The sequence below is a fragment of the Nerophis lumbriciformis genome, linkage group LG32 (assembly GCF_033978685.3).
Source record: "Nerophis lumbriciformis linkage group LG32, RoL_Nlum_v2.1, whole genome shotgun sequence".
Classification (NCBI taxonomy): Eukaryota; Metazoa; Chordata; class Actinopteri; order Syngnathiformes; family Syngnathidae; genus Nerophis; species Nerophis lumbriciformis.
The window spans coordinates 23,466,526-23,492,385 of NC_084579.2; the positions used below are offsets into that span (position 1 = coordinate 23,466,526).

Sequence of the window (25,860 nt, forward strand, 5' to 3'; positions counted from 1 at the left end):
CCTGGTGATTAAGATAGAAGTAACTATCATTTTGGAATCATTTTATTTTGAAACAGTACAATCTTTAAAATAAAGAAAAGAGGGTTAGAAGCTAAAAGGGGGGATGTACAGATGTTAAGTACAATATCACATAGCGTCCAGAGGGGGCGCCGTTGAGTGTGTTGTGGGGATTAACAGTGTGAATTAACAAGCACGAGTAAAGGAAGCTGTGTGAAGTTTACAAGTCTCTGGAGTCTGCTTTTACGGATATAAACACTACTACAACAAAAGCATCGACAACTTGTTTATAGAAGTCTTCCTTATCTTTCTTCAGTTTTAAAAGTCTCTCTGTCTTGATGGAGATCTTCCTTTAAGTATTGCCTTCTGCTGCGATTGAAAGTCCAGTTTAGAAAACTGTTTTATTTTAGATATGCAATCCTCCATGTTAAAAGTCCAGGCAAGAGGAAAAATAAACGATTGCTGCTAATTGTTGCTGCTTGTTGTCACTTCTTCTGCAGCCGAGTAATCGCAAGAATGATCTCTGGGATCACTAGCGCCCTCTACCACCAGGAGGCGAGATTACTGCGAGCCTCACACAGTGCGTCTTCGCAGCCGTTTTATGATTGCTCAGCACAAGAAATACGTTACACACATACAGTTGTTGACAAAATACACTGTACATTATATACCTCAGCTAACTAAACTATGGAAATGTATAATATAATTCATATAGCAATACGGTCTCACTGCACAGCAGGCCAGCAGTTAGCCGAGTCATTGCGCAATCCATGGTGAGGCTCAACTCAGTGATGTGCCTCAACTGGCTGCTGATCACCGCAAGTCTCTTCTCAGTATTTGAACGGCAAATGTGAAAATTCAGCGATTTTGAATAAAAAATAATCTAAAACTGGTGAAGTTAAATGGAAAATAACGTTATAGTATAATCACTGGATACATAAAACAATTTAATTTTTTTTTTCTTTTTACATTTTTTTTCTTTCCATGATAGCACGTTTTTACTCGATCCTCCCCTGACTGCACGTCATTGGTTTAGAGTTATGTCTGAATATTTTTTATTGCTTTTTTTGCATTATCTCAGGATTCTTAGAGCATTATTGTCATTGATTAAAACACTCATTTTTGTATTCGCAAACATTACAAAATCATGTTTTTAGTAAAACTCACAAATATACATTATTCCAGGCATTTGTAGACATTTTGCATGTTTGGTTTAGGAATTGTTTAAATAACATTGAGTATGACAGTTATACTGTCATATTGAGTAAACAACTAGTTTATGTATTTGCAAGCCTTAAAAAAAGCACATGTTTCGAGTAATATTCAAAAAGATACATTATTTAAGGCATTATTAAGATACATTATTTAAGGCATTATTAGACAGTTTGCATGTTTGGTTTAGGAATTATTTTTTAAATAACTGTCATTTTGAGTATGACAGTTTTACTGTCATATTGAGTAAAAAAACAACTACTTTTTGTCATTGCAAACCTCACAAAATATACTTTTTCTAGTAAAACTAAAAAATATACATTATTCCAGGCATTTGTAGACATTTAGCATGTTTGGTTTAGAGTTTTGTCTGAATATTTTTTATTGCTTTTTTCGCTTTATCTCAGGATTCTAAGAACATTATTGTCATATTGAGTAAAACACTAATTTTTGTATTCGCAAACGTTACAAAATGTCATGTTTTTTGGTAAAACTCAGATACATTAATTCTGGCATTATTAACCATTTTGCATGTTTGTTTTAGGAATTATGTTTAAATAACTGTCATATTGGGTAAACTACTTTTTGTCATTGCAAACCTTACAAAAGATGATTTTTCTAGTAAAACTCGCAAATATACATTATTCCAGACATTTGTAGACATTTTACATGTTTGGTTCAGGATTTATGTTGATTAACTAACATTGAGTATAACAGTTATACTGTCATATTGTGTAAAAAAAATACTCATTTGTGTTTGCAAGCCTTGAAAAAAAAAGCATATTTTTCGAGTGAAATTCACAAAGATATTGAAGCCATTTTGCTTGTTGGGTTTAGGAATTATGTTTAAATAACTGTCATATTGAGTAAAAACACTACTTTACAAAACCTTACAAAATATGATTTTCTAGCAAAACTTACAAAGACACATTATTCCAGGCATTTGTTGACATATTGAGTGTTTGGTTTAGGAATTAGCTTTAAATAACTGTCATATTGAGTATGACAGTTATACTGTCATATGAGTAAACAACTAGTTTGTGTTTGCAAGACTTAAAAAAAGCATATTTTTAGAGTAAAACAACTGATTTTTATTTTTTCAAACCTTACAAAAGATATTTTTTCTAGTAAAACTCACAAAGATACATTATTCCAGGCATTTGTAGACTATTTGCATGTTTGGTTTAATAGTTATGTCTGAATATTTTTTATTGCTTTTTTCGCATTATCTCAGGATTCTAAGAACATTACCGTTATATTGAGTAAAACACACATTTTTGTATTCACAAACATAACAAAATGTAATGTTTAGTAAAACTGATAAAGAACATTTTTTTTCAGGTAAAAAAACGACTTTGTCATAGCAAAACTTACAAAAGAGGATTTTTCTAGTAAGACTCACAAATATACTTTATTCCAGGTATTTGTAGACCAAACATGCAAAATGACTAATAATGCCTGAAATAATGTATCTTTGGGAGTTGTACTAAAAAACATGAGGAACCAAATACAAACATTTGTGTTTTGCTCAATATGACAGTAATGTTCTCAGAATCCTGAGAAGATGCGAAAAAAGCAATACAAAAATATTCAGACGGTTCTTATTCTTAAACCAAACATGCAAAAAGTCTACAAATGCCTGGAATAATGCAGCTTTGTGAATTTTACTAGAACAACGATCTTTTGTAAGGTTTCTAATGACTAAGTAGTTTTCTTTGTTTTACGCAATATGACAGTATAACTGTCATACTCAATGTGACAGTTATTTAAACATAATTCCTAAACCAAACATGCAAAATGGCTACCAATGCCTGAAATAAAGTCTTTTTGAGAGTTTTATTCGAAAAAGATGCTATTTTAAGGCTTGCAAACACATAAAATAGTGTTTTACTCGATATGACTTTATTACGGTCGTATTCAATATGAGAGTATAACTTGTCGTACCCAATATGACAGTTATTTAAACATAATTCCTAAGCCAAACATGCAAAATGGCTAATGCCTGAAATAATGTATCTTTGTGAGTTGTACTAAAAACCAAGAGATTTTGTAATGTTTGCAAATACAAAAATTATTTGTGTTTAACTCAATATGATAGCAATTTCTTAGAATCCTGACAATGCGAAAAAAGCAATAAAAAAATATTCAGACACAACTCTTAAACCAAACATGAAAAATGTTTACAAATGACAGTTATTTAAACATAATTCCTAAACCAAACATGCAAAATAGTTAATAATGCCTTAACTAATGTATCTTTGTGAATTTTACTCGATCCATATGCTTTTTTAAAGGCTTGCAATTACATAAACTATATATATTTATTTGTTTACAAAATATGACAGTATAAATGTTATACTCAATGTTAGTTATTTAAATATAATTCCTAAACAAAACATGCAAAATGTCTATATATGCCTGGAATAATGTATCTTTGAGTTATACGAGAAAAATCATGTTTTGTAAGGTTTGTAATTACTAAAAGTAGTTTTTTTTCTACTCAATTTGACAGTTATTTAAACATATTTCCTAAACCAAACATGCACAATGACTAATAATGAGTTGAGTTGAGTTTGAGTTTATTTCGAACATGCAAGCATACAACATGATACATCACAATTTCCAGTTTCTCTTTTCAACATGTTCGAAAAGGAGTAGGAAGAAGCAGAGCTTATTTAATCCTACCCCTTTTCTTTTACATAACAGTTGCTAAAACTTTTTGTTCACTTCCTGTTCACAATTTATTCACAATATACTCCATAAGTAATCACAATAAAAACAAATAAATAATAATAATTTAATAATATTAATTGGTGAAGTAAGTCATATTTCATATGAAGAGATAAGTAAGATTATTTTGAGAATGAATGAATGGATGGATGAAATAAATTAAGAATGTTTGTCATGGTTCTTGTTCTTTGTACTTTGTAAACACTAAGAGTTTCTTGAAGTGGATCATATTAGTACATTGTTTGATTGCCTTGCTTAATCCATTCCATAATTTAATTCCACATACTGATATACTGAAGGTCTTAAGTGTTGTACGTGCATACAAATGTTTTAAATTACATTTTTCTCTAAGATTATATTTGTCTTTTTTTGAGAAGAATTGTTGTATATTCTTGGGTAGCAGGTTATAGTTTGCTTTGTGTATAATTTTAGCTGTTTGCAAATTCACTATCATGGAATTTCAGTATTTTGATTCAATAAATAAAGGATTTGTATGTTCTCTATATCCAACATTATGTATTATTCTAACTGATCTTTTTTGTAACACCGTTAGTGAATGAAGTGCACTTTTGTAGTTATTTCCCCATATTTCTACACAGTAACTCAGATATGGTAACACGAGCGAGCAGTAGAGAATATGAAGTGATTTTTGGTCTAGAACATATTTTGCTTTATTCATTATTGATGGGTTTCTCGCTACTTTATGTTGTATATTTTTTACATGAGATTTCCAGTTCAATTTATCATCAATTATTATACCTAGAAATTTGGTTTCATTTACCCTTTCAATTTCTACTCTATTTGTTTTTGTGTTTGACTTTCTCTTCTACTGTTACCAAATAGCATTATTTTAGTTTTACTGAGATTCAACGATAGTCTGTTTTTGTCAAACAATCTTTTTAATTTGTTAATTTCTTCTGTTATTATTTGTATTATCTTCTGTGTGTTCTCTCCTGAACAAAACGCTGTTGTATCATCCGCAAATAATACTAACTTTAAATCTTTTGTAACTTTACAAATGTCATTTATATAGAGATTGAATAATTTAAGTCCTAGTATTGATCCCTGAGGTACACCACAGGATATATTTAGCATTGTAGATGTGTGTTCGCCAAGCTTCTTGTATTGTTTCCATTTTGTTAGATAACTTCTTATCCATTTTAAGACTAACCCTCTGATGCCGTATCGTTCTAGTTTTTTGATTAAAATATTGTGATTAATTGTGTCAAATGCTTTGGTTAGATCCATAAACACTGCTGCCGCACATGTTTTACTATCTATTGCATTGGTAATTTCTTCTGTAATTTCAATTAAAGCCATTGAAGTTGAAACATTAGCTCTGTATCCATATTGGTTCTCTTCGGGTATTCTATTTTTGTTTGTGAAACTCTCTAATCTGTTATTGAACAGTTTTTCAATGATTTTGGAAAATTGTGGAAGTAAAGAAATAGGTCTATCATTTGTAAATTGGTGTTTGTCTCCAGTCTTATAAATTGGTGCAACTTTAGCTATTTTCATTGTTTGGAAATGTACCTGTTTGAAATTATCCATCCCATCCATTTTCTACCGCTTATTCCCTTTGGGGTCGCGGGGGGTGCTGGAGCCTATCTCAGCTACAATCGGGCGGAAGAGGTTACTAATATACATTAATGGTCCTGAGATCTCTTCAATAACCTTTTTTATCGTTTCCATATCAATTCCGTTACAATCAGTTGACGTCTTAGATTTACAATTTTTTACAATTGTAACTATTTCCTCCTGTGTCACATTACTGAGAAACATGGAGTTGGGATTTCGCTCTATGGTATCGTTATAGTCCTCAATTGAAACTGGGTCTGGAATCCTTTCTTCCAATTTTGGTCCAATATTCACAAAGTAATGATTAAAGCTTTCAACTACTTCCTTTATGTTGTCATTATTTTTATTTCCGTCTAAAAAGTATTGGGGGTAATCTCTCTTAGTGCCATTTTTAATAATGCTATTGAGGATGCCCCATGTTGCTCTCATGTTATTTTTGTTCCTGTCCAATAAATCACTGTAATATTCGTTTCTACATGATCGTAGTATGTTTTTTAACTTGTTTTTATACATTTTGTACTTAATTTCTGCCTCTGTAGTTCTTTGTGCTATAAATTTTCTATATAGTGTATTCTTCTTCTTACAAGCATTGTTTAATCCTTTTGTCATCCATGGTTGATTAATCTTTCTCTGCTTTCTACTGAGTTGTTTCCATGGACAATGTTTGTCATAAAGTATTATGAACGTGTTTAAGAAATGTTCATATGCTTCATCAACCTCTTTTTCATTGTACACATTGTCCCAATTTTGCTTTTGTAGCTCAATTTTGAAAGCAGTCATCCTCTTCTCTGTGCACAGTCTTCGAAATGTCCTTTTGTCTTCCCTGTTCTTCTTGTAGTTTCCATCATATATTGTAAAATCTGGCAGATGATCACTAACGTCGGGTATAAGTAGTCCACTTGTAGTTTTTTAATCAAAATCATTGGTAAAAATATTATCAATAAGCGTGGCACAGTCTCCTGTAATTCTGCTTGGCTATGTGATTTTAGGATATAAACTGATGCTGTACATTGCATCAATGAAGTCATCAATAGACTTTTGCTTGTTACGGTTCAATAAGTCAATATTAAAGTCACCACATAAGACAATTATTTTTTGACCATTGTCCATGTAATTTGCCTTGATCCATTCTTCAAATGTTTCTATACTTGACTTAGGTGATCTATATATACAACTGATGAATATGTTTTTGCTTTTTTCCTGACATATTTCAATGGTTATACATTCTAAGATATTATCTTTAGCAAATGACATGTTTGAATGTGAGTGTAAATGTTGTCTGTCTATCTGTGTTGGCCCTGCGATGAGGTAGCGACTTGTCCAGGGTGTACCCCGCCTTCCGCCCGATTGTAGCTGAGATAGGCTCCAGCGCCCCCCGCGACCCAAAGGGAATAAGCGGTAGAAAATGGATGGATGGTTTTTTTACCACTTTGTAGTTCAGGTTCTTCATCACGTAGAGAGCTACTCCTCCTCCATTTTTGTTGGTTCTGTTGATGTAGTTTTCTAAAAGGTTGCTTAAACGCACCACAATTTTGTGCTATGAAATGTCTGGCTTTCTCCCACGTACAAAATACATGCACATGGGAATAGGTAGCGGTAGAAAATGGATGAATAGGTGGAGATGCAAAAGTGAAACTTCAGCATAACTTTGTTCAATGCTTCCACAAATATATTTATTATATTTTTACCTTTCTTCTGTCACCTTTTCCGGGTTAACAAATGTTTGCACACTCTGTGTGAATGCAGGGCTGTTAAGCAGTTTATTTGCAACAAATGGTCAACAAGTGAGTGTATATTTGACCTGGTTCTACAGGCTGCTTTGTTTGGTTATGTAAATGTTTCTGAGAAGCAAGATGTTGATTATGAACAGTAAACTGATTAATAATGGATAATTGTTAAAGACAGGAAAAATGAAAGGAAGCAGGTCAGAGGAAGAGGCAGGGCTAAATAATAAAGAGCCTGAAGCTTTTGTCATCTGACCTACTGTGAATGCTGGCATCAGGTATCAGCCACTGGAAACACTGTCAGATATTTACTTTGGAGCATATAGAACACAATGATATGAAAGCTGATATGAAATGATGTGAAATTTGAAAATAAAAAAGCTAGGCATACAGCAAGATAAACAACAGTAAAGTAGATAATGTGTTATATGTGTGTGTATGTATTTATATATACGTGTGTGTGTGTGTGTGTGTGTGTGTGTGTGTGTGTGTGTGCGTACGTGTTTGTGTGTGTGTGTTTTCCTAATGACTAACACAGTTGAACATGTTCTACAGTATATCCATTTATTTGCAGATTGAAATGTTTGGACACTTACTATGTGCATGCTAGGAACAACTACACTTGCCCTTTAAACAAAACATCAATGGGTTTATTCATAGCATTGTGAAAATAACATTCAACAAAACTAAAGTGAGAAGCACCAATAATAATATCAGTTATTTAGAACATACGGAATGTTTTACCGAAACATTGCAATGAAACACTTACACTAGGGGTGTCCAAAGTGGAGTTTTAGTGTCCCTTGGCATATGCTGAAAATTACATTAATTAATTATTCATAATAAATATTAGATATTCACTTAAACCTATTTGCCTTGCCACCTACAACACAAACGCTATGATGTCAATGTTTCCTTCATAGCTACGCTTAGCATATATTGGCTTGGTTTTAGCATCTTTAATGTACAAAATACATATTTCATTTTTCAGTTTGCATTCTTGGCTGGTAGACGTTTGGACACCCCTGGCTTACACCAAATGGATGAGCGTTTGAGACACTCTGTTAAAATGGTTTTTATTCTAACCTATGATGTCCATTAAAGTTGTAGAGCTGCTTCTTAACACAACCTACAAATAACCATAATTTTCGGTTTGTTCTTCCTGCTGGAGTCAACTCCATGTTCAGTTTTTCCACAAGTTCTTAGCAGAGCAGAAGTTGAAATTTTAACAAAAGTTCAAAACAATTTTGAAATTGTTTTTGGTAGTTTTTGCGTCATCCTCCAAACAAACAATTGGTGAGTAAGATGTACAAACCCTGTTTCCATATGAGTTGGGAAATTGTGTTAGATGTAAATATAAACGGAATACAATTATCTGCAAATCTTTTTCAACCCATATTCAATTGAATGCACAGACAAGATATTTGATGTTCAAACTCAAACTTTTTTTTTTTTTCAATAGTAATAATTAACTTAGAATTTCGTGGCTGCAGCACGTGCCAAAGTAGTTGGGAAAGGGCATGTTCACCACTGTGTTACATCACCTTTTCTTTTAACTGAGGAAACTAATTGTTGAAGCTTTGAAAGTGGAATTCTTTCCCATTCTTGTTTCATGTAGAGCTTCAGTCGTTCAACAGTCCGGGGTCTCCGCTGTCGTATTTTACGCTTCATAATGTGCCACACATTTTCAATGGGAGACATATCTGGACTGCAGGCAGGCCAGGAAAGTACCCGCACTCTTATTTTACAAAGCCACGCTGTTGTAACACATGCTGAATGTGGCTTAGCATTGTCTTGCTGAAATAAGCAGGGGCGTCCATGAAAAAGACGGCGCTTAGATGGCAGCATATGTTGTTCTAAAACCTGTATGTACCTTTCAGCATTAATGGTGCCTTCACAGATGTGTAAGTTACCCATGCCTTGGGCACTAACGCACCCCCATACCATCACAGCTGCTGGCTTTTGAACTGTGCGTCGATAACAGTCTGGATGGTTCGCTTCCCCTTTGGTCCAGATGACACGATGTCGAATATTTCCAAAAACAATTTGAAATGTGGACTCGTCAGACCACAGAACACTTTTCCACTTTGCATGAGTCCATTTTAGATGATCTCGGGCGCAGAGAAGCCGGCGGCGTTTCTGGATGTTGTTTTCCATCAGTTTGAGCCGGTGTCCTTTTCTTTTTTAAGTGACACAGTTAGTCATATGAAGCCCTCTGGTTCTCCTGCAGATGCCCTCCCACCTCGCCTGTTTAAGGAGGTACTTGCTACTATTGAATCAAGTGTCCTTAACATTATCAATAGTAGCCTCTCTTCTGGAATAGTTCCAGTAGAGTTTAAACATGCAGTGGTACGACCTCTACTTAAAAAAACAAGCCTCGACCCCTCTCTCCTCTCTAACCTCAGACCTATCTCTAATCTTCCATACATTTCCAAAATATTAGAGAAGGTTGTCTACAGTCAGTTGTTGCCCTTCTTAGAGGATAATGGTATCACTGAGCTGTTCCAGTCCGGTTTTAAAGCCCTCCATAGCACAGAGTCAGCGCTTCTAAAAGTTTTTAACGATATCCTCCTGTCAACTGATTCTGGTAAATATGTTGTCCTGGTGCTTTTAGATCTGTCTGCTGTGTTCGACACCGTCGACCACGCCACCTTAATCACTCGTCTTGAGAACTGTGTGGGCATTAAGGGCGCCGCCCTCAACTGGTTCCGGTCGTACCTAACCGACAGGAGTTTTTGTGTAAAAGTAGACAGATTTATGTCTTCCACAGCTCCTTTACCACATGGGGTCCCCCAGGGTTCAATCCTTGCCCCAATTTTATTTGCGCTTTACCTTCTCCCCCTCGGTTCTATTTTTAGGAAGTACAGTATTGCATTTCATTTTTATGCCGATGATTGCCAGATTTATTTTCCCATGGCACAAAATAACACGGTTCAACGTCTTATTGACTGCCTGCACGACATCAAAGTCTGGCTTTCAGCTAACTTCCTGAGCCTAAATGAAGACAAAACAGAAGTTATGTTGTTCAGTCCAAGTCGCTCTCCCTCCTCCAACGTTGACCTCGGCACTCTGACCCCGTATCTCAGCGACTGTGTCACAAACCTGGGTGTAAAGTTCGACTCAGATTTTAAATTCAAAAAACAAATCAGCAGCGTCGTTCAAAAAAGCTTTTATCAATTACGCCAAATAGCGAAAGTGAAACCGCTTCTATCAGGACATGATCTTGAGAAATTAATCCACGCCTTTATCTCGACTCGTCTTGACTACTGTAATGCCCTGTATGTTGGCATTAGCCAGGCCTCCCTCGCCCGCCTGCAGCTCGTGCAGAACTCTGCTGCTCGTCTGCTAACACAGACCCGCAGACGTGAGCACATCACCCCTATATTAGCGTCCCTTCACTGGCTCCCTGTGCGTTATCGAATCAATTTTAAACTCCTTTTATTTGTTTTTAAATGTCTAAACAACCTCGCCCCAACCTATCTCTCCGACCTCCTTCAGCCTTACTGCCCCACCTGATCCTTAAAATCAGCTGATCAGCTGCTGTTGACGGTCCCTGACACAAGACTGAAGCTTAGAGGTGACAGAGCTTTCGCCGTTGCTGCTCCCAAGCTCTGGAACGACCTACCTCTGAGTATTAGACAAGCCTCCTCTCTTCCTGTTTTTAAATCTCTCTTAAAAACATACTTTTATTCCATGGCTTTTAACACTGAGTGATATCTATCCTGCAATGGCGTCCCATAATACACCTGCTGTGAACCTGTTTTTATGTTTTTATTTATTCTATTTTATTTATTTATTTTTTATCGTGTTCTGTTTGTGTTGTGTTGTATTTGCTCGGTACTCGTATTATCTTTTAACCTGCCCATTGTACAGCACTTTGGCTACCCCTGTGGTAAATTTTAAATGTGCTTTATAAATAAAGTTGATTTGATTTGATTTGATAAATGGCTTTCGCTTTGCATAGTAGAGTTTTAACTTGCACTTACAGATGTAGCGACGAACTGTATTTAGTGACAGTGGTTTTCTGAAGTGTTCCTGAGCCCATGTGGTGATATCCTTTAGAGATTGATGTCGGTTTTTGATACAGTGTCGTCTGAGGGATCGAAGGTCACGGTCATTCAATGTTGGTTTCCGGCCATGCCGCTTACGTGGAGTGATTTCTCCAGATTCTCTGAACCTTTTGATGATATTATGGACCGTAGATGTTGAAATCCCTAAATTTCTTGCAATTACACTTTGAGAAACGTTGTTCTTAAACTGTTTGACTATTTGCTCACGCAGTTGTGGACAAAGGGGTGTACCTCGCCCCATCCTTTCTTGTGAAAGACTGAGCATTTTTTGGGAAGCTGTTTTTATACCCAATCATGGCACCCACCTGTTCCCAATTAGCCTGCACACCTCGGGGATGTTCCAAATAAGTGTTTGATGAGAATTCCTCAACTTTATCAGTATTTATTGCCACCTTTCCAACTTCTTTGTCACGTGTTGCTGGCATCAAATTCTAAAGTTAATGATTATTTGCAAAAAAAAATTTTTTGATCATTTTGAACATCAAATATGTTGTCTTTGTAGCATATTCAACTGAATATGGGTTGAAAATGATTTGCAAATCATTGTATTCCGTTTATATTTACATCTAACACAATTTCCCAACTCATATGGAAACGGGGTTTGTAGAATGAACACTTATTCAGTCTTTAAATTGATGAATGCTTAATGAATGCAATTTAAAGGCTGCATCAAGAGAGCCCCACCCATCATATTAATTTCTAGTCTTGCTGAGTTGTGTGATGCACTGAGAGCATTAAGAAAATTACATTTGTTCTAATGATTCCACATGTCCACGCCTTATTTAATAATGTTTGTCCGTTAAAGTCCATGTCAAAAGTCCCTACGTGCGGTCAATGATGCTCCATTTCTGCAGGATGAGCTCATCTGTCACCCCATCTGCTCTCCAGTCTATTCCAAATTTCTTTTTTTTTTTACGATTTCCACCGCTCTCATCTTACTGCTCGCTGCCATACCTCTGGAGCGCATCCTCCAGCTTGGCAGTGATTTTCTGGAAGAATCCGATCTGCTGTTGTAGGTGGTGCTGCATCTGCCCTCTGAAATCTCTGATGCGCGTGCGGTGGAAATGCTGGATCTCGGCCAACGTGGCGCATGAGATGATGTTGCAGCGGTCGTGGAGCTCGCCCTCCAGCGTGGGACAGTCTCTCACCTTGGTCAGCGCACCTTGGACAGGAAGGAGAATGGTGTTATTTTCATCCGGAGGGCAAAACACCACTTTTTGATTTGGACAGTACATTAAAATTGGTACAACTTGGGATGCATGTATGAGAGAATTCAAATCGTGTGTTTGGCTGTGTTAGAAGGGAGGGACAAAAAATGTATTTTCATGAAAAAACTCATAATACTGGTATTAGCAACAAAACTGGAAACACATGACTGAATTGTTGACAACATCATAGAAAGAATGTTGACAAGTACAATCCACACTGTTGTTTATCACTCTCTTTACCCTCTGTTCTTATACTCTGTCTCTCTAATTTAAGCTCACATGTTTTCTTTAACGGGGACCTATCATACAAAACCAACTTTTCTTACCTATTGGTACCTGTTTTTGTGTATTTGGGATCTATATAAATCCCAAAAATCTGAAATCAAACCATGGAGGCATAGCGGAGATATTTATAAAACAATGTTGCCCTCCTTCATACTTCCTCCAAATAAGCACCATTTGTAACGTCAGCGGATATCTCCATATACCTGTATGGTAAAGAGCTTTGCCCGAGTCTGCCATTGTATTCCGACATTGTCGTCAATAAGTTCCTTCTTTTTCTCTATCCTCTTGTTGTGGAGCAGACACGCTCATACATGCACATGCATCCTCAGCTGTTGCTATTTCTAATACAAAGTAGCGTATAGTTGTAACTTATATCTATCAGTAGAAGCAATATGAAAGTGCTAAAAACTACAACATGGCTGACTAGGAGCAGATGCAATCGATGTGGAGGCACATAAATAAGACCGCCCACAAAACACCGCATTTTGAAAACATAATATATGCAAAATTACTATTACTATTACATGTTATTTAGACCACAAGTAAGTGTTTTAAATGTGGGGGAAATCATATTATCACCCCTTTAAGGGGCTATCCATCCATCCATCTTCTTCCGCTTATCCGAGGTCGGGTCGCGGGGGAAGCAGCCTAAGCAGGGAAGCCCAGACTTCCCTCTCCCCAGCCACTTTGTGCAGCTCTTCCCGGGGGATCCCGAGGCGTTCCCAGACCAGCCGGGAGACATAGTATTCCCAATGTGTCCTGGGTCTTCCCCGTGGCCTCCTACCGGTCTGACGTGCCCTAAACACCTCCCTAGGGAGGCGTTCGGGTGGAATCCTGACCAGATGGCCGAACCACCTCATCTGGCTTAAACTTTGATGGCAGAGCTTCTCACCCTTTCTCTAAGGGAGTGCCCCACCCGGCGGAGGAAACTAATTTCGGCCGCTTATACCCATGATCTTGTCTTTTCAGTCATAACCCAAAGCTCATGACCATAGGTGAGGATGGAAACGCAGATCGACCGGTAAATTGAGAGCTTTGCCTTCCGGCTCAGCTCCTTCTTCACCACAACGGATCGATACAGCGTCTGCATTACTGAAGACGCCGCACAGATCTGCCTGTCGATCTCACGATCCATTCTTGCCTCACTCGTGAACAAGACTCCTCCACTTGGGACAGGGTCTCCTCCCTAACCCGGAAATGGCACTCCACCCTTTTCCGGGAGAGAACTATGGACTCGGACATGGAGGTGCTGATTCTCATCCCAGTCGCTTCACACTCGGCTGCGAACCGATCCAGTGAGAGCTGAAGATCCTGGCCAGATGAAGCCATCAGGACCACATCATCTGCAAAAAGCAGAGACCTAATCCTGTAGCCACCAAACCGGATCCCCTCAACGCCCTGACTTTGCCTAGAAATTCTGTCCATAAAAGTAATGAACAGAATCTGTGACAAAGAGTAGCCCTGTCGGAGTCCAACCCTCACTGGAAACGTGTCCGATTAACTGCCGGCAATGCGGATCAAGCTCTGACACTGATCGTACAGGGAGCGGACCGCCACAATCAGACAGTCCGATACCCCATATTTTCTGAGCACTTCCCAAAGAACTTCTCGAGGGACACGGTGGAATGCCTTCTCCAAGTCCACAAAGCACATGTAGACTGGTTGGGCAAACTCCCATGCACCCTTAAGGACCCTGCCGAGAGTATAGAGCTGGTCCATAGTTCCACGACCAGGACGAAAACCGCACTGTTCCTCCTGAATCCGAGGTTGGACTATCCGCCGTAGCCTCCTCTCTAGTACACCTGAATAGACATTACCGGGAAGGCTGAGGTGTGTGATCCCACGATAGCTGGCACACACCCTCTGGTTCCCCTTCTTAAAGAGAAGAACCACCACCCCGGTCTGTCAATACAGAGGTACCGCCCCCGATTTGCACGCGATGTTGCAGAGTCTTGTCAACCAAGACAGCCCCAGAGCATCCAGAGCCTTAAGGAACTCCGGGCGGATCTCATACACCCGGAGTTTTTAACTACCTCAGCAACCTCAGCCCCAGAAATAGGAGAGCCCACCACAGATTCCCCAGGAACTGCTTCCTCATAGAAGACGTCTTGGTGGGATTAAGGAGGTCTTCTAAGTATTCCCTCCACCGATCCACAACATCCGCAGTCGAGGTCAGCAGAACACCATCCTCACTATACACAGTGTTGACATTGCACTGCTTCCACTTCCTGAGGCGGCGGATGGTGGTCCAGAATCGATTTGAAGGCGTCCGGAAGTTGTTTTCCATTAGTCCCTGAACTCCTCTCATGTCCGAGTTTTTGCCTCTGCGACCGCTGAAGCCGCACACCGCTTGGCCTGTCGGTACCTGTCCGCTGCCTCCGGAGCACTATGAGCCAAAAGAACCCGATAGGCATCCCTCACCGCTGGTGTCCACCAGCAGGTTCTAGAATCACCGCCACGACAGGCACCAACTACCTTGCGGCCACAGCTCCAATCAGCCGCCTCGACAATAGAGGTGCGGAACATGGTCCACACGGACTCAATGTCCAACACCTCCCACGTGACATGTTCAAAGTTCTTCCGGAGGTGGGAATCGAAACTCTCTCTGACAATAGACTCTGCTAGACGTTCCCAGCAGACCCTCACAATGCGTTTGGGCCTGCCAGGTCTGTCCGGCATCCTCCCCCGCCATCGCAGCCAACTCACCACCAGGTGGTGATCGGTAGAAAGCTCCGCACTTCCTGTTGGGTGGGGTCCGTGCCCGTGTGGCCCGACCTTGCGCTGTGGGGTCTCTGTTGGTGACTTGATGTGGTGGCGGCGCAGCCCCCGTGTCTGGTCTGGATGCTGTGTCTCGGTTGTTTGGGCGGTGGTGTGTTTGTGCGGGTTTGGGTTGGGGTGGGGGGCCTTTTGGTTGGGGGGGGGTGTTGGTGTCTCTTGTTTGCGTGTTGGCGTTCGGGCTTACTGGCGGGCTGGCGCCGGCTGGTCTCCGTGGTCCTGGTGGCGTGTGGTTGCTGGTGGCAGTTTTTTTTTGATCACTTTGATTTGATTGGCTGGTGCTGGCTGTCTGGGGTTATTGCGGCTGCTGTTTCTGCTGCCGTTTGTTTGTGGTGTGGGCGCCCGTGGCTGCTGGGTCTGGTGCAGGGGTGTGGCTGATGTTGTGACTGGTGGCAGCGCGCGCGCGTGATGGCTGTCGGGGCTGACGAACTGTGTATATGTATGTATATGTGTGTGTATGTATGTATGTATATATATGTGTATGTGTACATATGTGTATGTATATGTGTGGGTATGTATACATGTATGTGTGTATGTGTATGTATATATGTATGTATGTATGTATATTTCTGGGGGTACGCTCTGGGCCTGCCTGTCAGACGGGGGTCGACGCCTCAGGCTACTGCATCCGAACTGCGTGTCTGGAGCTCCTGGGTCCCGCTGTCCATCCCTTCCGGGTGCCCGTCTTGGTTGGGGCCTGTTGGGCCTAGTCCCTGCGTCTGTTGTGGTAGCTTGGTGCTACAAGGTATTCCGAGGTGCTGCGAGTCGGCCAGTTGCTGGGGTAGTGACCTTGTTTGTCAGCATGTCTGTGATCTTCTTTTAATTCTTTTTTTTTTAATTAATTAATTAATTAATTTATTTTTTAATATATTTTATTAATATAATTTTTTTTAATTTTTCCCCTCCCTCAGGGGGGGGGGGGGCTCGGCGGGGTGGTTGCTGGTTGTTCCATCTCCATCGTTGGGGTCCCTGCGGGTGGGGTGGGTGGTTCCCGTGGCCCTGTGCCTGGGTGGTCCTGCGGCGGCCGATTTGGGTGGGGTGGCCGGGGGGCTGGCCTCGCCGCGCTCTCCGGGGGTGGGGGGTGGGCTCGTGGGGGCCCGGTTGCCGGTGGGGAGGGGGCGGTCTTCCCGTCCGGTTGCGGGGAGTCTCTGGGTCCCTCGGGCGGGGCGTCTCGCCTTTCTGCCCGTGTGGGGTGTGGTCTCTCGCTGGCTTGGGGTCTGGCTGTGCCCTGCTTTTCTCGTGCCCTGTCCTCTGCCGGGTGCGTCTGTCTGCGGCCTGCTGCTGGCCCTTGTGGGCGGTACGGTGGGTCGGGCTCTGGGGTTCCTGTCGCTGGCCGGCTTGGCTGCGTGGGGGCGGTGGTCCCTGGTTCCCTGGGCACCACGCCTCCTGTTTGTGGGTTGGGCTCTCGGGGGTGATGGGGCCGTGCTCTGGCTCCCACGCACTCTGGGAGTCGAATGTATTGTACATGCAAATTCACATATGCTCACATACGTACATAGGTACCTACGCTCCCACATACATACACAAATACAGTACATATTTACCTACCTAATGTTCGTACATCCACACGCACATTCAATATACAAACATACACATACACATACTGTACATTTACATTCACTGTACAAACACATATACACATTCTGTACATATACATTCATTGTACAAACACATATACACATTCTGTACATATACAAGTACATATGCATACTTACACTCATGCACATAATCACGTTTCATCAAACATATATTAACGTTGTTGCCCTAGGGTAAACTGGGTGTAACACATGGCACACTGACAAAGCTTAACCTATTGTGACTATAACAATCTACAAGGTTAATGTAGGTTGCTTCTCTTTCTCCCCCTCCATTTTTCTGCATTCTTTCGTATCTCAAGTTATCATTACGTATATGTATTGTTGCATTTAAACAACTGTATTGTTGATAATAAAGGTAAATTATTGGTATTGTTCATTATCAATAGCGCTATTTCTATTGGTATTTGTATTGATCCATTTGTAGTGTAATAATGCTCATTGTCATTTCTGTATTATTTTTTATTTTTCGCTAACTGCTTATTTGCTATTACTTTTACCATCATATTTGTACATGTCATATTTGCTGATGTTGCTCTATTGTTGTTGTTGTTGTTGTTTGCTGTTGTTGTTTTTGTCTCTCTGTCTAATCCCCCTCTTGTCCCCACAATTTCCCCCTCTGTCTTCTTTTTTTTTTCTCTTTCTATCCCCTCCTGCTCCGGCCCGGCTGCACTAAATGATAATATAAATACATTTAATAAAGTCAAATACAAATAAGGCAACAAGAGAAGTATCCTACACTTCTCTTTTGTAAAGTAAATCTGAACAGCCGACATGGGCATCTACATCAACTATATGATATGCCTGAGAAGCTGGACAGGACACAAAAAAAGGAAAAAAAAAAAAAGAAAAAAAAAAAGAAAGCTCCGCCCTTCTCTTCACCCTAGTGTCCAAAACATGAGGCCGCAAATCCTATGACACAACTACAAAGTCGATCATGGAACTGCGGCCTAGGGTGTCCTGGTGCCAAGTGCACATATGGACACCCTTATGTTTGAACATGGTGTTCGTTATGGACAATCTGTGATGAGCACAAAAGTCCAATAACAAAACACCACTCGGGTTCAGATCCGGGCGGTCCTTCTTCCCAATCATGCCTCTGCAGGTTTCACTGTCGTTGCCAACATGAGCGTTGAAGTCCCGCAGTAGAACAAGGGTATCACTCGGGGGAGCACTTTCCAGTACTCCCAAAAAGGGTGGGTACTCTGAACTGCTGTTTGGTGCGTAAACACAAACAACAGTCAGGAACCGGCACAAGAATTGCTACTCCAGCCCGTCGCCTCTCACTGTGTGCAACGCCAGTGTGGAAGAGAGTCCAGCCCCTCCCGAGAGAACTGGTTCCAGAGCCCTTGCTGTGCGTCGAAGTGAGTCCGACTATATCCAGCCGGAACTTCTCCACTTCGCGCATTAGCTCAGGCTCCTTCCCCCCCTGCGAGGTGACATTCTACGTCCCAAGAGCTAGCTTATGTAGCCGAGGATCGGACTGCCAAGTGCCCTGCCTTCGGCTGCCGCCCAGTGCACATTGCACCCGACCTCTATGGTCCCTCCCATGAGTGGTGAGCCCATTGGAGGGGGGACCCACGTTGCCTCTTCGGGCTGTGCCATGGGGACAGGCCCGGCCACCAGGCGCTCGCCATCGTGCCCCAACTCCGGGCCTGGCTCCAGAGGGGCCCGCGTCCGGGCAAGGGAAAACTGAGTCTCGGTTGTTGTATTTCCTTTAAACAAAATAAATTGATGTGTTTTGGTGTCCGCGTTTTTTTAATGATGTTTTTTTTTTTATATACCTATATTCAATCCAATCCACTTTATTTTGATAGCACAATTTTAAAAAAACAATAGAAGTTTCACAAAGTGCTGCACAGAAGTTGAGACATACAGTACAGGCCAAAAGTTTGGACACACCTTCTCATTCAATGTGTTTTCTTTATTTTCATGACTATTTACAATGTAGATTGTCACTGAAGGCATCAAAACTATGAATGAACACATGTGTATATGTGAAATAACTGAAAACTTGCTTTATATTGTAGTTTCTTCAAAATAGCCACTCTTTGCTCTGATTACTGGAGGGGGGGACTCACATTGCCTCTTCGCCACAGCTCCCGGCCCCAACTCTTGGCATTCTCTCAATGAACTTCAAGAGGTAGTCACCTGAAATAGTTTTCACTTCACAGGTGTCATCGTTTTGATGCCTTCAGTGACAATCTACAATGTAAATAGTCATGAAAAAAAAGAAAACACATTGAAATGAGAAGATGTGTCCAAACTTTTGGCCTCTACTGTACACACACAGATTCGGTGCTATGAAAGGCTTTAAAACCGGACTGAAAAACATCAAGAATAGCGTGCAAATCAAGATAAGACTAATTGTAGAAGCACAGCTCTCTCTAAAATATTTTAAATAAACGGAAGCTTTGACATGGGTCTAAAATTTGATAAAATAGAGGGATCTAAATGTGGCTTCTTTAGCAGAGGTTCCACAACCGCTTGCTTAAAATAATTTGGGACAGTCACTGAAGCATTGCTGTTAATTATTTATTGGACATGGGGGCGATGACATCCCAGACGTCTTTGAACAGACGACGTAGCATTAACTCCGTGGAACATGCTGCAGGTTTGAGCTGTGATACAATTTTGTTGAGCGAGGACAGGGACAGCGGATCAAACTGTTGGAAGGAGAATGGACATTTGACAACAATAGAGGAGCAAAAAATGGGAGAGAAATGTTTGTTAACCTTATCAATAAAATAGTCAATACATTTCCACAGGCCTCTGGCGAAGCTTCCTAGCATGTGGATTGGGGAACATTTAAATAGGATCAATTGGTTTATATAAAACACATGGGTTGTTAAAATTATTTATAATTGTGTCAGAAAAGTGCTTGTTCTTTTCTACCCTCAGAATGCTCTGATAGTCTTTCCATGAGTCTTTCATGATGGCATAGGAAACATGAAGCTTATCCTTCTTCCATTTACGATGTTCCTGTCTGCACTGACGCCTGGCCTCTCTTGTGACGTCAATTAACCATGGCTCACCTTTAGCCTTAGCGTGCATGGATTTAAAAGGAGCTATGGAATCAAAAACTAGATTGAACAAGTTTGAAAGCGGGACATCACATTGTGTTTAAAGAGAGCGAGGGCAGGGTGTCCAGGGCGGAATAAAAGGCAGAGGAGAACTCCGCAGCAGTAGATGCTTTAACTACGCATCTCAGATTTTCCACAAGACAGGGCAAGTAGAATTAAAACAACACGGGCATATGGTCAGAGAAGATAGAATCACGTACTTGAAGTTAGTGCCCGTAACGTCCATGAACAGGTGCAGGTAGATCACATTACACAACTGCCTCTAAAATGCCCATAAAAAGTGGTACATACTGTAGTAGTTGGCTGGATGCTTTAAAACATAGCAAATAGCCAAGGGTTATTGTTTCACACAAATTGAGCTCCGTTCTCATCATGCAAAGCTTGTGTAAAAGATTCCACCACAGTAAGCTGCTTTTTAGTTGGAGTTTGTTTGTTGTTGCAGTTTTGCTGGCCTCGTAAAAAGTTGCATTTCCTGTACTTGACTGTAGGCTTCAGTTGCCACAAAACCAAACTTTTGACAACACTTTTTTTTCTTTGGAATAAACGTCTCAATCTCGTTAGCATTAGCCATTTTTTCTAGGGGTGTGAATCTACGCTACGGAAATAAGTAGGAGGATGGAAGCTACAGAAGCTCTAAAAGGCCTGGGCGATAACCATGAGTGTCGCCATGGTTAAAGTTGCGTAGTAAATGTATAGTACATGTACATGCTTTTTTATAATTTGCACAGACTGTTGAGCACTTGGTATTTGAGATCTTAGTAGATCAGGCCTATAGTGTTTACAAAATACAAGGAAGAAGAATCCTGATAAATCTTGAACCTTTTAGATAAAAATATATATTTTTCATTTCATTAAATATATAAGTCACAACTTACAAACAACTATTATTTAATTACATTTTTTGTGATTATTTATTTATTTAACTATTGACGTACTTAATTTTTATGTTAAAGGTTGAGCACAGGAAGGGAACAAACAAAGGTGTTGGCTCTGTAGCTCTGCTACTTCTTACTCTTTTTCGGACATGTTGTCATGCGAAACTGGAAATATGTGATGTGCCATATGCAGGCCTCAAATTTTTACATTTTAGGTCAAGGCAAGTGTTGCTTTAAAGGAGTGCTCATATTTTAGGGCACCAAGGCAAGTTAGAAGGGCACCAAGGCAAACATTATTTTCTTTCGAGGCAGGGGCTCTAAAGCATGCATATATATATATATATATATATATATATATATATATATATATATATATATATATATATATACAAACCCCGTTTCCATATGAGTTGGGAAATTGTGTTAGATGTAAATATAAACGGAATGCAATGATTTGCAAATCATTTTCAACCCATATTCAGTTGAATATGCTACAAAGACAACATATTTGATGTTCAAACTGATAAACATTTTTTTTTGTGCAAATAATCATTAACTTTAGAATTTGATGCCAGCAACACGTGACAAAGAAGTTGGGAAAGGTGGCAATAAATACTGATAAAGTTGAGGAATGCACATCAAACACTTATTTGGAACATCCTACAGGTGTGCAGGCTAATTGGGTACATGTGGGTGCCATGATTGGGTATAAAAACAGCTTCCCAAAAAATGCTCAGTCTTTCACAAGAAAGGATGGGGCGAGGTACAACCCTTTGTCCACAACTGCGTGAGCAAATGGTCAAACAGTTTAAGAACAACGTTTCTCAAAGTGCAATTGCAAGAAATTTAGGGATTTCAACATTTACGGTCCATATTATCATCAAAAGGTTCAGAGAATCTGGAGAAATCACTCCACGTGATGGCCGGAAACCAACATTGAATGACCGTGATCTTCGATCCCTCAGACGGCAATGTATCAAAAACCGACATCAATCTCTAAAGGATATCACCACATGTGCTCAGGAACACTTCAGAAAACCACTGTCACTAAATACAGTTTGTCTCTACATCTGTAAGTTCAAGTTAAATCTCTACTATGCAAAGCGAACGCCATTTATCAACAACATCCAGAAACGCCGCTGGCTTCTCTGGGCCCGATATCATCTAAAATGGACTCATGCAAAGTGGAAAACTGTTCTGTGGTCTGACCAGTCCACATTTCAAATTGTTTTTAGAAATATTCAACATCGTGTCAACCAAAGGGGAAGCGAACCATCCAGACTGTTATCGACGCAAAGTTCAAAAGCCAGCATCTGTGATGGTATGAGGGTGCATTAGTGCCCAAGGCATGGGTAACTTACACATCTGTGAAGGCACCATTAATGCTGAAAGGTACATACAGGTTTTGGAACAACATATGCTGCCATCTAAGTGCCGTCTTTTTCATGGACGCCCCTGCTTATTTCAGCAAGACAATGCCAAGCCACATTCAGCACATGTTACAACAGCGTGGCTTCGTAAAAAAAAAGAGTGCGGGTACTTTCCTGGCCCGTCTGCAATCCAGACCTGTCTCCCATCGAAAATGTGTGGCGCATTATGAAGCGTAAAATACGACAGCGGAGACCCCGACTGTTGAACGACTGAAGCTCTACATAAAACAAGAATGGTAAAGAATTCCACTTTCAAAGCTTCAACAATTAGTTTCCTCAGTTCCCAATCGTTTATTGAGTGTTGTTAAAAGAAAAGGTGATGTAACACAGTGGTGAACATGCCCTTTCCCAACTACTGTACTTTGGCATGTGTTGCAGCCATGAAATTCTAAGTTAATTATTATTTGCAAAAAAAAAATAAAGTTTATGAGTTTGAACATCAAATATCTTGTCTTTGTAGTGCATTCAATTGAATATGGTTTGAAAAGGATTTGCAAATCATTGTATTCCGTTTATATTTACATCTAACACAATTTCCCAACTCATATGGAAACGGGGTTTGTATATATATATATATATATATATATATATATATATATATATATATATATATATATATATACATATATATATAGATACATACCAGTGACGTGCGGTGAGGTTCATGGCTGGTGAGGCACTGACTTCATCACATCATATGTGATGATCACATCATATGTGATGAAGTCAGTGCCTCACATCATATGTGATGTGAGGCACTGACTTGAATAAGATACTCTTTAGGGTTCAGATTTACAAACATATGAACCCTAAAGAGTATCTTACTCACCATTTGATTGGCAGCAGTTAACGGGTTATGTTTAAAAGCTCATACCAGCATTCTTCCCTGCTTGGCACTCATCAAGGGTTGGAATTGGGGGTTAAATCACCAAAAATGATTCCCGGGCGTGGCGCCGCTGCTGCCCACTGCTCCCCTCACCTCCCAGGTGGTGATCAAGGGGATGGGTCAAATGCAGAGGACACATTTCACCACACCTAGTGTGTGTGACAATCATTGGTACTTTAACTTAACTTTTAACTTTACACATACAAACTGTAGCACACAAAAAAGCACATTTAATAAAAAAAAAAAAACATTATTATGGTCTTACCTTTACTTATAAATGAGTCCATGCGCCGCTCCTTCTGAACAAAAGCATCGATAACTTGTTTATAGAAGTCTTCCTTATCTTTCTTCAGTTTTAAAAGTCTCTCTGTCTCGATGGAGATCTTCCTTTAATTATTACCTCCTGCTTCGATTGAAAGTCCAGTTTAGAAAACGGTTTTATTTTAGATATGTAATCCTCCATGTTAAAAGTCCAGGCGAGAGGAAAAAATAAACGATCGCTAACTGTTGCTGCTTGTTGTCATTTATTCTGCAGCCGAGTAGTCGCAAAAATGATCCCTGGGATCAATGTTCCTTCTAATTTTTCATGTGTGTGAGCAAACGCACAAACTCCCTGAGCATTCAGTGGAGCACATGTGAGCATCATCAGACGTGCACACTGTGGCCACACCAGCGTCACACCTGTCCCAAACCTGACATCATAACCATTTAAATGTTTTATTAAAATAATTTTCTGATATAAGTGATTTTGCCCTCTTACAATGACAATAACAAAAAAACATGTTTTTCATTACCTATGTGCTAGTATTGTACGTCTGGCTGCGAGTCCTGCCTTTAAAAGAAATGTTACCCCTTTCAGAGATTACATTTAGTTCCTGTAACTTTCTGTCTGTAAAATACATCTTTTTATTAGCATTTATGAAATCTAGTGACAATATTTCATGAATAATATCCTTAGATTAACATTCTTAATAAATGGCAGTAAAACAAGCACACATCTGATTGTGGAGTCAGAGTGTTACAACCTGGCATTTACACATTGTGTGGCGTTGGGATTGTCCGACTTTTTGTGTGGCCATAAACGCAGCACTGGCTAAGTGCCATGAGTGCGTGTGTTGATGCAGGTGAGAGAGCGAGCAGCTTCTGTTGAAACGACGGATGATAACGTTGGTTTAAGCCTGGTTTGTATGGCAGAAAATTACCAGTTTTTATAGATAAAAGTTTTTTTTACTCATGTTTTTGGTGTGGTTACAAACAATTTTGCTCAATAAAGTGACTGATGGAATTCCTGTCCGTAAAGTGTCTCGACAGACAATAATTGAACTGTGTTGACAAAGATTGTTTTATTCATTGGGGCCACTCTTGTTGTCACCTGTCACTCACAGAGTTGCATTGCAAAATCATACAGAATAAATTGTGATGTGTTTATTTTGTTTAAAGTTCAGATGGGATTTTGGATTTCCTGCTCGGCATTAATTTGCTGTGTGCAGAGGACGCGTGAGCGGTGCGCAATTGCGCAGGCGCACACCTTAGAGGGAACGTTGCCTGGGATCACTAGCGCTCTCTACCACCATGAGGCGGGATTACTGCGAGCCTCAGCCAGTGCGTCTTCGCAGCCATTTTATGATTGCTCAGCACAAGAAATACGTTACACACAAACAGTTGTTGACAAAATATACTGTACATTATATACCTCAGCTAACTAAACTATGGAAATGTATAATATAATTCATATAGCAATACGGTCTCACTGCACAGCAGGCCAGCAGTTAGCCGAGTCATTGCGCAATCCATGGTGAGGCTCAACTGGCTGCTGATCACCGCAAGTCTCTTCTCAGTATTTGAACGGCAAATGTGAAAATTCAGCGAATTTGAATAAAAATAATCTAAAACTGGTGGAGTTAAATGGAAAATAACTTTATAGTATAATCACTGGATACATATAACAATTTAATTTTTTTTTTTGCTTTTTACATTTTTTTCTTTCCATGATGGCACGTGAGGCCCCGCCACACCTGCCTCCCCTGACTGCACGTCACTGATACATACATACAACATTTTAAAACTACATTACACTATATATATATATTAATATATATATATATATATATATATATATATATATATATATATATATATATATATATATATATATATATATATATATATATATATATAAAAGAATGTTGAAAGATGGCACCTGATGGCCATAAGACGTAACTGCACTTTTTGTCCAACCAACATCTGTTTTCACTTATGGATAGTTAGTTTTATAGTTTTATAGATACAAATAGTGTTCATGTATGAGATCTAGGGCTGACAATTATGGCCAAAATAATAATTAAGTTTATTGTTATCAATATTGAAATCATGATTACTGATTGTTAGGTAAAGCAGTGGTGGGGTGTGAAC

The 25,860-nt window shown here is 39.7% G+C and overlaps 1 protein-coding gene across 2 annotated transcripts in view; it reads right to left on the reverse strand.

Annotated features, from left to right (window-relative positions):
* Nucleotides 1-7,696: 7,696 nt before the first annotated feature.
* The window catches only part of LOC133574661 (sorting nexin-18-like), a 45,706-nt gene continuing 27,542 nt past the window's right edge, over nt 7,697-25,860 (reverse strand). For both annotated transcript variants that reach the window (XM_061926864.1, XM_061926863.2), the window contains one exon: nt 7,697-12,473. In XM_061926864.1, the coding sequence (XP_061782848.1) occupies nt 12,247-12,473 (227 nt within the window). In that variant the 3' untranslated portion in view covers nt 7,697-12,246. The remainder of the gene's footprint in view (nt 12,474-25,860) is intronic.